The sequence below is a fragment of the Xenopus laevis genome, chromosome 6L (assembly GCF_017654675.1).
Source record: "Xenopus laevis strain J_2021 chromosome 6L, Xenopus_laevis_v10.1, whole genome shotgun sequence".
Lineage (NCBI taxonomy): Eukaryota > Metazoa > Chordata > Amphibia > Anura > Pipidae > Xenopus > Xenopus laevis.
In genome coordinates this window covers 24,740,643-24,755,324 of record NC_054381.1, presented here as the reverse complement: position 1 = coordinate 24,755,324, position 14,682 = coordinate 24,740,643, and the positions used below count along the sequence as shown (strand labels likewise).

General features: G+C 36.1%; 1 protein-coding gene across 1 annotated transcript in view; it reads left to right on the top strand.

Annotated features, from left to right (window-relative positions):
- Window positions 1-9,113, top strand: part of gpr158.L (G protein-coupled receptor 158 L homeolog) — a 124,771-nt gene extending 115,658 nt beyond the window's left edge. The window contains exons 10-11 of the mRNA XM_018267246.2: window positions 3,714-3,860; window positions 6,068-9,113. Of these exons, the coding sequence (XP_018122735.1) occupies window positions 3,714-3,860; window positions 6,068-7,852 (1,932 nt within the window). The 3' untranslated portion in view covers window positions 7,853-9,113. The remainder of the gene's footprint in view (window positions 1-3,713; window positions 3,861-6,067) is intronic.
- Window positions 9,114-14,682: the final 5,569 nt, after the last annotated feature.

Here is a 14,682-nt window from a genome sequence, read left to right as displayed (position 1 = left end):
GTTGGCATATCAGTGTTTCTGTAGAATAGAGTTAAAATGGCGTCTGCTCCCAGTTCATTGATGCAGACTGCTGTGGGAACCCTGGCGCTACTGCCGCCTTCAAGCTGACAGTAGCTCCAGTGTTCTCCTGTGTGTCAGCAAGTGCACCGCATGTAATTCACAAAAAGAGGTGAGATAGAACCAGCAGTGCTGAGTACAACTGTGCATTAAGTGCAAGGAATGTCCTTAGACACTTGTACCTGTGAATGGTTTATATTAATGCAATTACTTTGGCGAAATTTGAACTCCATGGTTTGTAAATGAGCTCTTATTTCAATTAAATTTGTCTTGTTTATTATTAGTATCAATGTACAATGTTCTAAGTTCAGGACTTGAAGAAGTAGGGCCATGCCAAAGGAATCTGGATCAGAACAAACAAAAGAGGTTGATCCCCATATCACTGTGTTCCTGTGTGTTAGTGCAGAATATTTGTTTTGAAATAATTGTTTTCTGAAACTTGAGGGTCTTCCTTCCTCCCTGAATTCTTCTTGGAGTAGGCATAATATTTTGGCAAGAAAAAAATTAGACTGTCAAGTTTCATATAATAAATGTGATGCATCCTAAAAGGATTAGATATGAACAGAGAATAGTGTGCTGCCTTAGAAATACCGGTCTTGGATCGTCATTGAATTATGTCCCATGAACATTCATCTCAACCAATTCTCTATCTGTTTCTAATGCTAAAACTTGCTCTTAAATGTAATCAAACTGCCCTCAGAAACTGTGTGCAATAAACTGAGTGCAAAATATCTACAATTCCCATTGGCTCAGTTTTATTATTATTATTTAATGGAGGTCTAAACCTATGATATGAATGGTAAAGGGAATTCAGTGCCGGGCCATTTCATTGTTTTGGTTTGTATTCACAGGAGCTTCCTTTCATATCTGGGGATATGTTTGGTTTTAAGCTCATACTAGGAGGTGATAAGTGTTTTGAGAATCACTCTCTTCCCAGTGATATTTTCTAATAAGGGCATGCCATGTAATACAGTGCTCATGCTAAAAGGCTTCAATGATGGATTGATGCTTTAGGGGGGAAAAGGTAAAATTAAAGGGAATCTGTCATGATTTGTATGGTCTAGTTTTATTTCTAAATTACGTTGCAAATAATTCACTCTGCCATATAAAACTTTATTCCTGAACCAACAAGTATATATTTTTTATAAGTTGTATTATTGGTTTGCAGGCAGCTATCTCAGGTCATGTTGCCTGATCCTGTGCATTTAGAAAGAGCCAGCACTGCATAATGGAACTGTTTTCAGACAGGCTGTTGTTTCTCATTTTAATGTAACTGGAGGAGTCGCAGTGGGACTTGGATTTTTACTATTGAGTGATATTCTCATATCTACCAGGGAGCTGTTATCTGGTTACCTTCTCATTGTTCTGCCGATAGACTGCAGAACTCCAACTTGCAGTGCAGCAGCACAGAGTGACTGAAGTGTATCAGATCACAAGTCACATGACTGACCTGGAAAACTGGCAATATCTCTAGCCCCATGTCAGATTTCAACAAGAATTTGAAAAAATGTTTTCCCATGACAGAATCCTTTTAAGTTTCCACATTTTAATATGGGAAACCGAACCTGATTAGGGTGAGAAGGGCTAAAAGGAGCCAAAAAGCCCTTCACTAGCAATTTACTAGCAAAGTGAAGCCTTCTGAAATCAGAAGGAATTTACTTGTCTCATGCCATATACACAGCACTGCCTAGATACCAAAATAAGAGTTTTGATTCTCCCATAAGGCATCATGGGCAGAGACATGCAAATCACTCCTTTATGCAATTATGCATCCAGAACCGCTGGTTTATAGCACAGATACAGCCTAATGGTTCAGAGCCATATATCCAAACTTGCAGACAGGCTGTTCCGATCTTGTTAGATCTCTTCAGTGCAAGATAGTGGAACATGACTTCTGTGGGGTAGGACTTGGAGAGTAACGAAAAGGGAAACTGAACCTGGTTAAGGTGAAGTCCATTATATTTTGTGAGGATGGTACCACCATACATCTATATAATATATTGTAATTCAGTAACTTTTGTCATACTGGGCCAGATTTAAATCAAAGAGAAAACGTTATTTTATAGTTTAGCATGTGAAAGGCGAGATTCAATTTGAGGAGAAAAAAACGTTTCTCCTAATTCAGTTCCAGTTTTTTTCCCATAGATTATCCATGTCATCAACAGTGACAGAAGTTATTCTCGTTGAATTAAATTCGGCTCTATGAGCAATCTGGAAATGAATAAGGAGATGAGCTTTTCTCATCAAATTGAATATGGCCCAATATCTGTGTTTTGATCTTTTTGGGTTTGCTCTTATGGGCACCTGTAGTTTCATTTAACACACTCCAGGTCAGTGTGGCTCAGGAGCAACATGCTGCTCAGCCAACCCCTTGTATGTTGCTCCCAGTGGCCTCAGCGGGTGCTTATTTTTGAATTCCTGGCATTAAATGTTAATTTTAGTTGCATAAAAGCCATGTGTACTGCCAAAAAGAGGCTGCAAGTCCAAATAGGGGTTACCAATAGCCAACCACAGCCCTTATTTGGCACCCGCAGGAACTTTCAGCTTGCTTATGTTGTTCTCCAACTTTTTTTATGCATTTGAATATAGGGTTATATACAAATAGTAGGAATATTGCTTAGCACAGAATTGCAAGCTTAAAGCTCCCATTAAAGTACAACTAATTGCCCTTATCTTTACCAGTGAGTTGAACCAATTTGTCAGCTGTGCCTACTATGAATCATGATGCTCAGGGTGCAGGAGAGCTTAATGCCTTCCTTAACAAACCAGTTTTTTCCTCCTCTTTCATCAGGGGTGCAAAATTTTACACTTATCTCACAATTATGCTAACATTTTGGGGAATAATATTGTGTTGTGGGAAAATAGCAAGATGAACTTCTAAAATGTATTGCACTTTGCTCTTGTTTATAAAATGTGCCATTATATCTTCTTTTTCACAATTATTTATTGAAAGACTTTCTTAATAAAAATTCTTTACTTGCTCATGTATATTCTTCGTTCCCTTGTTAATATAATATGTGTATTAAAGGAAAACTATACCCCCCAAACAATGTAGGTCTCTATTAAAAGATACTGAGTAAAACAGCTCATGTGTAAAACCCTGCTTCATGTAAATGAACCATTATCATAATAATATACTTTTTTAGTAGTATGTGCCATTGGGTAATCATAAATAGAAAATTGCCATTTTAAAAAATAAGGGCCGCCCCCTGAGATCGTAATATTCACTGTGCACACATACAAACCACATGTAAGGTCACATGAGCCAATTAACAGACAGAGTTGTGTCTTTTGCTTCCTCACTTCTTCCTGTTACAGTTAGTGTTGTAGTATTTCTGGTCAGGTGATCTCTGAGGCAGCACAGATAGAGTCATGAAATGGTGGTTCAAGGCAAGAGATGTAAAAGGGCAATATTTATGTAAATATATATTCCAGTTTGGTAAGATTCTTTAATATGTCATTCAATTTGATATTAACTATCTGTTGCTTAAGTATTCATTTTGGGGGTATAGTTTTCCTTTAATGTTCTGCGTAGCTAAATGGAGAAAATTGTGAATTTTATCACCTAGAATTCTAATTTTTCTTGTGTAGGTTTCACCATCTTGTTTCTAATTTTAGTTATTTTTATTTATCAATTATTTCTTACTTTTTTTCAGTTTTCACGGTCACACAGCCACCCTAGAGATGACATAGCAGCTGAGGCGTATGAAGATGAATTAGACTTGGGCAGATCTGGCTCATATCTCAACAGCAGTATCACTTCTGCATGGAGTGAACATAGTTTGGATCCTGAAGATATAAGGGTAGGATCTTTTTTTTATTTCTTGCTTATTTTGTTGTGTGATGAGCATGCAATAAACATGCAATAAGCATTGTATAGAGGAGATGGTAGCTGTATCATTACTCAGTGGTACACCGTAACACATTGTTGATACTGCCTGATACTACTGATACCTGTATGCACAAAGTATATTTTTTGTACATGGACCATTTTGCCAGCTAGACTAATATTCTTAGATATGAATGGTGTCACCCATTGTTATTGCTCAGTTATTTCTCCTGGTGCTAGGTATTAATATTGATCCTAATTTTATGCATAAAAGGGAAATAAATAATTCAACATATTCAACTTTTTGGAATAATGTGTTAAATATTGGAAGCTCTTTTCTTCTTATAGATTTAAATAAATTAGAGAAAAGAAAAAAGATTATTTAAATACCTAAACATTGAAAGATATCAAGGCATTCATGTATATAACCACTGAAGGGATTAGACTTAGACTGAATATAAAAGAAACATTTTTTTTGGAAAAAGAGGATTGTGAAATTGATATGATATGGTTATGTGTTAGTTTAGTCATCTTATTAAATTGATGTATACATTATAGGACAGATTTACGAATGCTCAGGCCGAAAGGCTCATGCAATGATAAAGGCAAGGAATTCACGCGAGAACCTCATTAGTTGAGGTATTTAGGTTGCTATGGGCAACATCTCCAGAAATCTCTGCAGATATTTATCTCCAATTTTAGTTGACATTACTTTGGCATGTATTGCTATCTTTGATGTGCTGACATGGACTATGCTTTGTTTCAGTCATATAAAACCAATAAAAATTCAAATTTTTAAAAAAAAAAAAAAAAAAATGTTTGGCAGCATTTATTTCATTAATTCGCGTGGGGTCTCCTTTATCAGTGGTAGAGCCTGTGCCTGTGCCTGTGTGGTGAAAAAACATTTTTTTTTCTTTATAGGCAGTGTATGCCACCCATGCTTTTAACCCTAGGCACAAGTCCTCCAGTAGGATTATGATCACATCATTTTTAGCCATATATAACATGCATACATCTATGTAATATATATAGATGAATTCATCATAAATCTATCAGAATTGTAATATCTAGTTTATAAATATTATTATGTATGTGGCGGGTTTTGCACTTATGTATAAGTATGGGTTAATAGTGTTTAAAGGGGTTTAAGGGATTGTGGGAATGATTTTTCTTCAGAGGAAGCGACGTGTTGCCACAAAATGCGTAAAGCATGGGGTTCTTCTCCTGACTCATGTATGCACGATGGTTGTTTACAAAGAAATAAAAGCTATTTTTTAAAATGTATGAGGGCACTCCTCTGCTAGTATTTATTCAGGGACTGAGGTCCTAGGTTTGGCTCCAGCCAATGTACAATGATGTTTATACTGTACAAGTATGTTCTCTCCATGCCAACATGCATTTGCTCTTAATACTTTATTTTCACTTACACTCACAAAATGCATTTTCAATTAAGGCACCTGAGTGCCCGTGCCTTGGGCTAGAGCTTTTGTGGGGGCAGCCCTCGAGTGCCTATACAGAATAAAATACTGTAAAAACATTTCTCCTAGCTCACCAGGAGATCTGGTTGCAGAGCTGCAGGCATGAAGTTTGCCCCTCTCTTCCCCATTCACCACATGTGCAGCCTGTCTTGTGCATGCACCAATGAAAGATAGAAAAGATAGGGTGGGCTGAGGTCTGGGGCTCTACACCCACTCCAGAAATGTATGTAACTGTGTAAATGTGGTGGAGTTATATAAATAACAGGGAAGAATTAAAATATCTATTTAGTTTTGGCCATGGAAAAACAAGCTTTGAGTATTGATGCAAAGCTTTCTCAGAAAAATCCAGGTCTTCTAAACAGTTGCAGTGCTAGTGTGTTCTTTTGGTCTTTCTGGCTTTGTAAAGAATAAATAAGAATTAAATAAGAAATAAATAAAGAATGGGCTTTAGCTTCCTTGATTTAGGAGTCTAGTTTGCATATGTGATGAAACTTACTTTTACAGGCTATATTTAATTTTATTTGGACAGCATTTCCATCAGTTACTACTAATGCATTAACACTGGCCTAGATAAGGAGTGCCATTTTCATTATGACATGCTTATATTACAGCGTTTTACCTGTGCTTATGTATAGAACATTGATATGGTTTCAATACTATAAGAGACCCATTCCTTAGTTGTTGTTTTTTTTTTTTTCTGTAGGAAGAGCTAAAGAAACTATATACCCAACTGGAGATCTACAAGAGGAAGAAAATGATTGCAAATAACCCTCATCTTCAGAAAAAGAGATGTTCCAAAAAAGGGCTGGGGAGATCAATTATGAAGCGAATTACTGAGATTCCAGACTCTGTGAGCAGACAATGTTCAAGGGAGGAAAAAGACACTACAGATCACAGCAATCCTAAAAATAATGTTGGCAGCAGTAAAAAACATCTTCAAGACTCAGTAATGCATAATGCAAAATCAAAGGAGGAACCCTCAAAACATAAACTGTATTCTTTAAAAAAGTCCCATAGCAGCTATGACCATTTGAGGTCTGAAGTCGAAACACCCAATGGAATTTCCACTGAAAAATTAGATGGATGTAAAAAATCAATACATAGCCCAGTAAATGGGAAGAAACCAACTAAAAATGGTTCAGAGCTTGAAGCGTTCTCTGTTGACAATGTTCCTTTGGTTTGCAAATCTGCTAGTGCTCATAATCTATGTGTGGATAAGAAGCCTTTGCATCCCAGCTTGTCTGTCTTGCAAAAATCGTTAAGCGCAGTCGCCAACTCTAAGAATAAGAGCTTGGGTCTAACTGAAAAGACACAAAGTGCAGAAGACACTGATAAATGTCATATAAAAGACTCTGTTTACCAAGAGCATCAGCCCTCTGTGGCTAACTTTGACAAGGAGGAAATTATGGAACATCAGCAATATACATCAAGTCCTATCGAGGAAATTCATAAACTCCACAAATCTGGAATAATGAAACAACAAGTAATGAGCCCGCATTTACCAGAATCCGAAAAATTTATCACCGCTATGGGATACAAAGATAAGTTTGACATTGAAGAAGTATGTCCATGGGAGATGTATGATCTTCCCCCCGCTGTGCCTTCTGAGAACAAAGTCCAGAAACATGTTTCGATTGCTCCAATGGAATCAGAAAAGAATCACACGTCACGTTCGAAAAGTAAATCCCATAACCGATCCAAAACTGGTGAGCCTGGGCATCAGCAGTCAAAGCAAAAGGGGCACACAAAAACAGACCTAAATAGTAGGGAAATGCAAGAACAGGCTCTAAAAGAGGAACATTTAAAAAAAACTCCAATTTATGATACTAGTACAGTGGATCAGCAGACAGCAACTAAACAAACGACTAAATCACATGAAAAAGAGGGCCAAAGTAATATCCCACTGGTTGAAGGTGTTTTAACCTCACCAGAACCCCATCATAATTCTAATAATAACTTGCTGCAACCTTTAGCTCTGAGAGCTGAAGTGTGTCCCTGGGACTTTGAAGCCCCAGACGTTTTAAGTGTAGAAAAAAGCAAGGCTTCACCTACCACTACTGTTCTCAGTCCAACATCACCTTCGAGAAACACGGCCACCTCTCCTTTGAAAAAGAGGGTCCTTGGAATGCCAATAAAAGTTCCATCTGCGAAAAAAGACACTGAAACTGAAAAAGATAAAACAAAAGGGTTGGATCCTCTAGGATCAGTGCTTAAGATGGATAAATCGAAAAGTGCAGAAGTCTGCGCTTCCGCAGGAGACATTACTCTAGGAGTAGAAACAAACAAAGTGAAGAGTTCATCAAACGAGCATGGCATAGACAGATGCAGATTAGCAGAAATTTGTCCTTGGGAAAGCCTTTCTTCTTCACAGTCAGAGCAAGACACATTAGCATCAGATGTCAAACACAACAAAACAATGCAAGGTTCAAATATGGTGGAAATCTGTCCATGGGACTATGAAGACAGCAACAAGGGGAAGGAGGGATGATTGAAGTCCTTTTCATTGATGACTCCTTCATTAAACAATAGTCGAACTGAAAGAGAGATCTAGCCTATTCACTTGACATATTTAACCTTAATAGCACTACTAATTTAATGCATCCCAAAAATACATTTTCTAAAACGACTGCTTTCATTTTCTTATTAGCGTCTCTATTTCTTGTACACCGTTGTGTCTCATAGTAAAGCATTCCAGATTGTATAATATTTGCAATTAACTTTGATATTTTGTGACACAACACATTTATGCAAAATTTGCAGATACTGTATTGATATTGCAACCAAAATACCTACTACTAAACTTTTTATCTATAGGATTCGTGTAACTTTTCACTTAGCTTTTCGAGGCACCTATTATATGAGAACAAACGCTTTTCGTTGCAGTGGTTTATATTGTGAATTTTTATTTTTTTTTGTTTTGGTTATCCCAGTATATTAATCAGTACTGTAGTTTAATACTGTCCTTTATAAGGTTTGTTCTATATTTTTTAAAGGAATGTTACCAGTATATGCTTAGTGATTAGAGCCTTAGAATAAGTAGAAAATGAACCAGTCCTATCGAGGTTTGGATTGTTATTAGGTCTGAGGTCAGCATTTTGCCTGTTTGATATTATAACCTTGAAACTCATTCAGTGAAATCAGTCCTTCAGTACATGCATTTATGTTCTTAGGAATCCCTTGCTTCTATTATTTTGAATATTTCAATATTTTTTTCCAGTAGCATCCAACACCACCCTACTACAGCTGGTTAATTTTTAGTATGATACGATCCCCTTTAAGAATTGTGTTAGATATAGTGGTCCTGTGGTTAAAAAAGGATGCAGAACTCTACTGCACAATAATGTGATTAAATAATTCCAGGTTCCCGCCCAACTGCAAGGTTTAATGGAATGGAACCCACTGCATGGATATTTTTGGTGTTTTTAATGTTAAACATAATCATTGCTTATGAGCACACTATTAACACCATATGAAAATATGATATAAACACTATTTAGTTAGTAATGAATACTACAGTGGTTGTTAGTAACCCTTAGCTCCACGTGGAGCACGTAGTAGCTTAAATTGGGCAACATTATGAAAGAGCTGGGTCAACAGAGGTTTCCAGTTTTTTTTTCCGATTCTCTGTCTACATGAAAACGTATCTTTGTGTGTGTTTGTATAACTGTATAACAAATAGTGTTGTCCAAATAATGGTCAGCATTTTTCCCCAGTGAAACCTTTATCAAGATCATCAGTCTGATTGGAAACCTTAAATAAGTTAGGTCATTTTGTATTGACTTTGACGATATCTTTTCATATATTTTTAAATCTATCCTCCAGATTTGTTTTTGAAAATGTACTTGTATGTGTGTAAATGCAACCAGTTTCTGGTTCCTAATAGAGCCCTATGGTCACACATATATAGGTTAAATACTATAGAATTAAAACTATAGTATCAACAGATGATTTAACTATACTCTGTGCAGGCACTAAAGTAAATGGTCGGACGAAAGGAGTAAGATAAAAGCAGTAGTAAGGGGTTCCAGTGCCAGATGGGTTCTACCTACACCCCTGAATGCCCCTTGTGTTAGTGGACCCACCATTTAGAATGATTTCTTACAGTTGGTTATAAAACCATTTCCTTAAAGAAATAGTAGCACCAAAAACATTAAAGCATTTTTAATCTGTGAAGATTCTCATTTATCCAGGTCATAATATATACAGTATCTAGTAGAATTAAACCAAAGGCAATGGGACATTTAGCGTTTTTCTTGAAATCGTAAGGGGATTTTCATGCGAGTGACTTCTTCAGTAGGGAATTCCCCTGCATTTAAACCCTTGAGGGTAGTAAAGTCACAGATATCCAATCACAATGGTTGCATTGAACTTCAGTAACCCGTTGGCTGGAACTCACAGATGTGTGAAAGTCTGATCCAGTCACAATGGTACCATGGTTTTCGTTGAGGCAGTTGTTAATCTTTCATGTTCATGAATGACTGGAAGTGTGAATTGTTTTGAAGCCACCGGGGTAAGAATGTAAAAGCAGCATTGTCAAGCGTTGTCACAAGCCCCCTCCTCTGTTCAGGGATGGTTTCTCCACTTTGGCATAAATGGCATCTTTCACACCTCTCTATCCAAAATGTGCACATTGTTGTCCTCAAAGGAGTGTCCCTTTTCCTTGATAATGGACTGCTGATTCTAGTCCTTAGGAGTTAGCCCTTCTGTGTTGGGCCATTCTCTTATAAACCATAGTAATCTTTCTGAAGCAAACAAACAAACCAGTTTACCAGTGCAGAGAAATAGTACATTATTTTTTAATTACTTTAAAACACTTTAATTTTTTTGGTGTTACTTCTCCTTTAAGTGATTGGATTATCTCATCTCAACTACTATTTCTGATGGGAATGATTCATGTTGTATAAATTCCATGGGCACAAAGTTTTGTTAAATAGTTATCAAGTGAAAAATATGTTATTTTGTTAAAAAATTTTGAGTAATTACCTAAAGCTAGCTACTCCGACCCCAAGAAGTTTATAGAGCTAATGGTAATTGTAAAGATGACTATAGTATATAGAATATATAAAAGGCTTAAAGTGATATACATATATTTAGCAATGAAAGAAACATCTCAATACAACAGCAATATCCATATATTCTCATACATTCAATGTAATGCCAACAGATGAAGCTGTACTTAGTAATTCAAAACTTTTGGATGTCTTTATCAAAAAGGATTCCAGAAAGTTGAGTGTTGTATTTTAAGGAGTTTGTTACAAAAATATATTTTGCATTAAAGGATATAGAGACTAAATACAAATGAAGAAAAAAATGAAGAAAATGCAGATTGCTTTTGATTTTAAATTCTCTTCCCTGCACTGGCAACACCCAGTAGAACAGAATGGTGCTCTACTTCAAACAATCAAATCAACAGAAATGTCCTGGTGAATTGACAGTAGAATCGATAAACACCTTTCTGACTGATAGCTGCCGATTGATCAGTTTTTGGAATTCAAGGGGGGAAAAACACTATCACAAAACTGGCACTTTCGTGACAGCATTTTTTGCTAAAGCACTAGTTTATTTAAGCAAGAACTTGGACAGAATAATCTTAGAACAGAAGAAAAGTTGCACACAAATGAAAATCGCTTTGTTCCATTCACCTTTAACAAATGGCAACTTTTTGTGGTTTTGAAGCACGACTATTCGAGGTTCCAAAAAAATGTTCCCCTTCATATTTTTCGCAAACTTGATGATGAATCTTAGTAAAATTTTCTCGACAGCCAGGAAAGTAAATTTGTCTAAATTGGAACTGTTAGCTATGCTCATGGTTTCCCCAGTTTAAATGTTGTTAAATCTAACCAAGTATTGGATCTCCCCATATGGAGTTTCATAGATCGATTAATTTCTTTTATTTACTTTACACCCCTTTACTGTGCTGTTAAATCCCCCTTGGATGCCTGGCAGAATATCAGTATATGAAATCTGCAGAATAAAGAGCTGCATGCAATAGAATAGAATCTGCCATTGACTTTTGTTGTGTAGCCTGTTTACCTATTTGTGCACATTTATGATCTTTTATGTATCATTTTGGCATAGTATTTGTTATTGTTATATTACAGGTGCCCTTTCTCTTTGCACAAACTATCGTGGGTTTCTTTTGTTTGAGCGTTAAAGCGCTAGTTATAATCTCTTTGAATTGACATTCCTTTAATCGCACATTTTATTTTTGTATAAATGATTTATTTATATTGTACAAACATGTAGTAGAAAGCTAATGATAAGTCGACGCTATTCTAATGGAATCTATGATATAAAGTAGAGACATAGTACATTACACGTCTATGCATTTAGGTGGCTACACAGTATAGACTTTATAGACTTTATAGAAAGATGGAAATTAAGAAAAAGTTATCATATCATCATACATATCTGGAAGAATTTAATCTTTATAATTCTGTAACAACTAGAAAAAAAATCATATGCAATTACTAATACATACAGTATATATATATATATATATATATATATATATATATATATATATATATATATATATATATATATATATATATGGTTATAGCAATCACTCCACTTTAATGTTTGTGGTACAAAAAAAATATATCTATTTTTATGTTTGGCTCAGGTATTTTTCTTTGTTTTGCTGCATATGCTGTAATCGAAATGGAACTGTTCTTAAGAGCGCTGATGTGATGTTTGTGCAATAACTTAGTGAAACCATTGACCTGTTGTAGATGTATCGAGGTGCTTGATTGTAGGTTCTATGAAAGTCATTTACAAGGTACAAATGGGCAAGATTCAATTCAGTGAGAAATAACTTTTTCTGACTTGAATTGCATCTATGCGTTTTCAAGTGATAAACCGTGAGATAAGTTTTCTTGAATTGAGTTTACTGGTCCCAATACAGTGATAAAAAGTTATATCATGGTTTATCGTCTGAAAACTCATGAACAAGATTCAATTCAAGGAGAAAAAAACTTTTCTCCAAATTCAATTCAGTAAGAAACAAGTTTATCAAGTGAAAACTCATCGATGAGATGCAATTCAATTCCCAACGGGCCAGATCTAATTTAGGGCCAGATTCTGTTCAGTGGTTTATCAAGTCATGGACAAGATTCAATTTCAAGGAGAAAAAACATTTCACCAAATTTAGTTCCAGTTTTTCCCATAGATTTCGATAGAGTGTTCACATGATAAACTGTGAGATATGTTTTCTGAATTGAATTGCAGCTCACATTTAATGTGATAAATCTTTTTCTCACTGAACTGAATCTGACCCAATGAGTGATATATATATATATATTTTTTTTTTTTTTTTGCAAACTCTTTAATGTTTAATAGATAGAAACATGCTTTCTTCCATGACAATCATATCTTGGACAACTAGAGTCTCTGCATGGGTGTGACCATGAATGGGGGATTCCTGATATTGAGCCCTTACAATGCATCCTCTGTTTTCCTTTTGCCAAACAAGTTTTTTTGTTTGGAAATCAGTTAAAAACCTTGTTTTTTTACCCATGGTTTTAAGTGTTAGCATTGACACCGTGGTTTAAGTTGTGCAACAATTACTGCTGTTCCTTTCTGTTCATCAACCCTACATTTTACTCAATGCTTTGCACTATTAAAATTCGAATGCATGATATTATTCTTCTCTGTTGTTTCATCGCTCATCTTTCCCTGTAACTGCGGGGCATATTTATGATGAAAGATTGAACTGGGGGATACAGAAAGCTTGCCAGCCAGCCAGCCAGCCAGCCAGCCAGCCAGATAGTTTTCCTTTTATTAAAACTTTCCTGATTACCAGGAACATTCAGTTCAGTGAGAAAAAGTTGTGAAAACCCAAGGTTCAATTCGAGGAGAAAAACTTTTCTCCTAATTCACTTTCCAGTTTTTTTCCCATAGTCTTCAATAGAGTTTTCACGTGATAAACATCAAGGGGCCGATTCACTAAATTCGAGTGAAGGATTCGAAGTAAAAAAACTTCGAATTTCGAAGTATTTTTTGGGCTACTTCGACCATCGAATGGGCTACTTCGACCTTCGACTACGACTACGAATCGAAGGATTCGAACTAAAAATCGGTCGACTATTCGACCATTCGATAGTCGAAGTACTGTCTCTTTAAAAAAAACTTCGACCCCCTACTTCGGCAGCTAAAAGCTACCGAAGTCAATGTTAGCCTATGGGGAAGGTCCCCATAGGCTTGCCTAACTTTTTTTGATCGAAGGATATTCCTTCTATCGTTGGATTTAAATCCTTCGAATCGTACGATTCGAAGGATTTAATCGTTCGATCGAAGGAATAATCCTTCGATCGTACGATCGTAGCATTTGCGCTAAATCCTTGGACTTCGATATTCGAAGTCGAAGGATTTCAATTTCTAGTCGAATATCGAGGGTTAATCAACCCTCGATATTCGACCCATAGTGAATCAGCCCCTAAGATAAGATATTTTCTGAAATGAATTGCATCTCAAATTGAATCTCGTCTATGAGTTTTCACGTGTTAAACCTTTTTCTCACTGATTTGAATCTAACCCAAAGGTGTAAGTTACCAAAATGTTGTCTTGAGCAGTCAAATGCATTCATATTGTATTAGTAATTAATGTTCAGTAGTAGCACCGAGCACTAACACTCATCCGAATCCTTAATGCAAATCACATGCAGAGAGACAGAATGCGGACAATTATTTTCTGCATGGGACATAAATTTGACATTGTAATAATGGTTTACCAAGTGGCGACTGCAAATTTACCTATCGAATAAATTGGACCATTTTTTATCATTTATTCTACTTAAGAACCACCAGCAATAATGTCATTATTGGTTAAAAGTACAGTAAACTTAGTAATATTCTTTTATTAGTGCAGAAGAATGCTTATACCAGAAGAAAAAAGTTTTCTCTGAGAAAACTTAGATGCAGATTCTATACGGTCTCCTATAGGTGGCACCACCACTTGCTAGACCATTGCCAAAAGCCATTGAATTGAGTGGTGTTACTAGACAAGGCTTACACTTGTCAGATATGGGTCATTTGCTTTAGTCTTTTCTAACATAACCAAATGCTTGTGTATCCATGTGTGAGCCCCCCGATGACTGACCCACTGGCTAACCAATTGGATATCTCAAAAGCTGGCCTTTGTATGGCCAACTTCAGATTGGCAGCTATGTTTTTTGCAGTGGCATGGCTTTATTCAAAACAAGAACAATGGCTTCTAAAGCGTCAAGGATGATATAAACCCTCTGAAACTGTTTGCAGAGCACTTTAGAGTACTTTCGCAGTTTATGCTTAGTACTTTCTAAGCAGAGAAGATTAATTT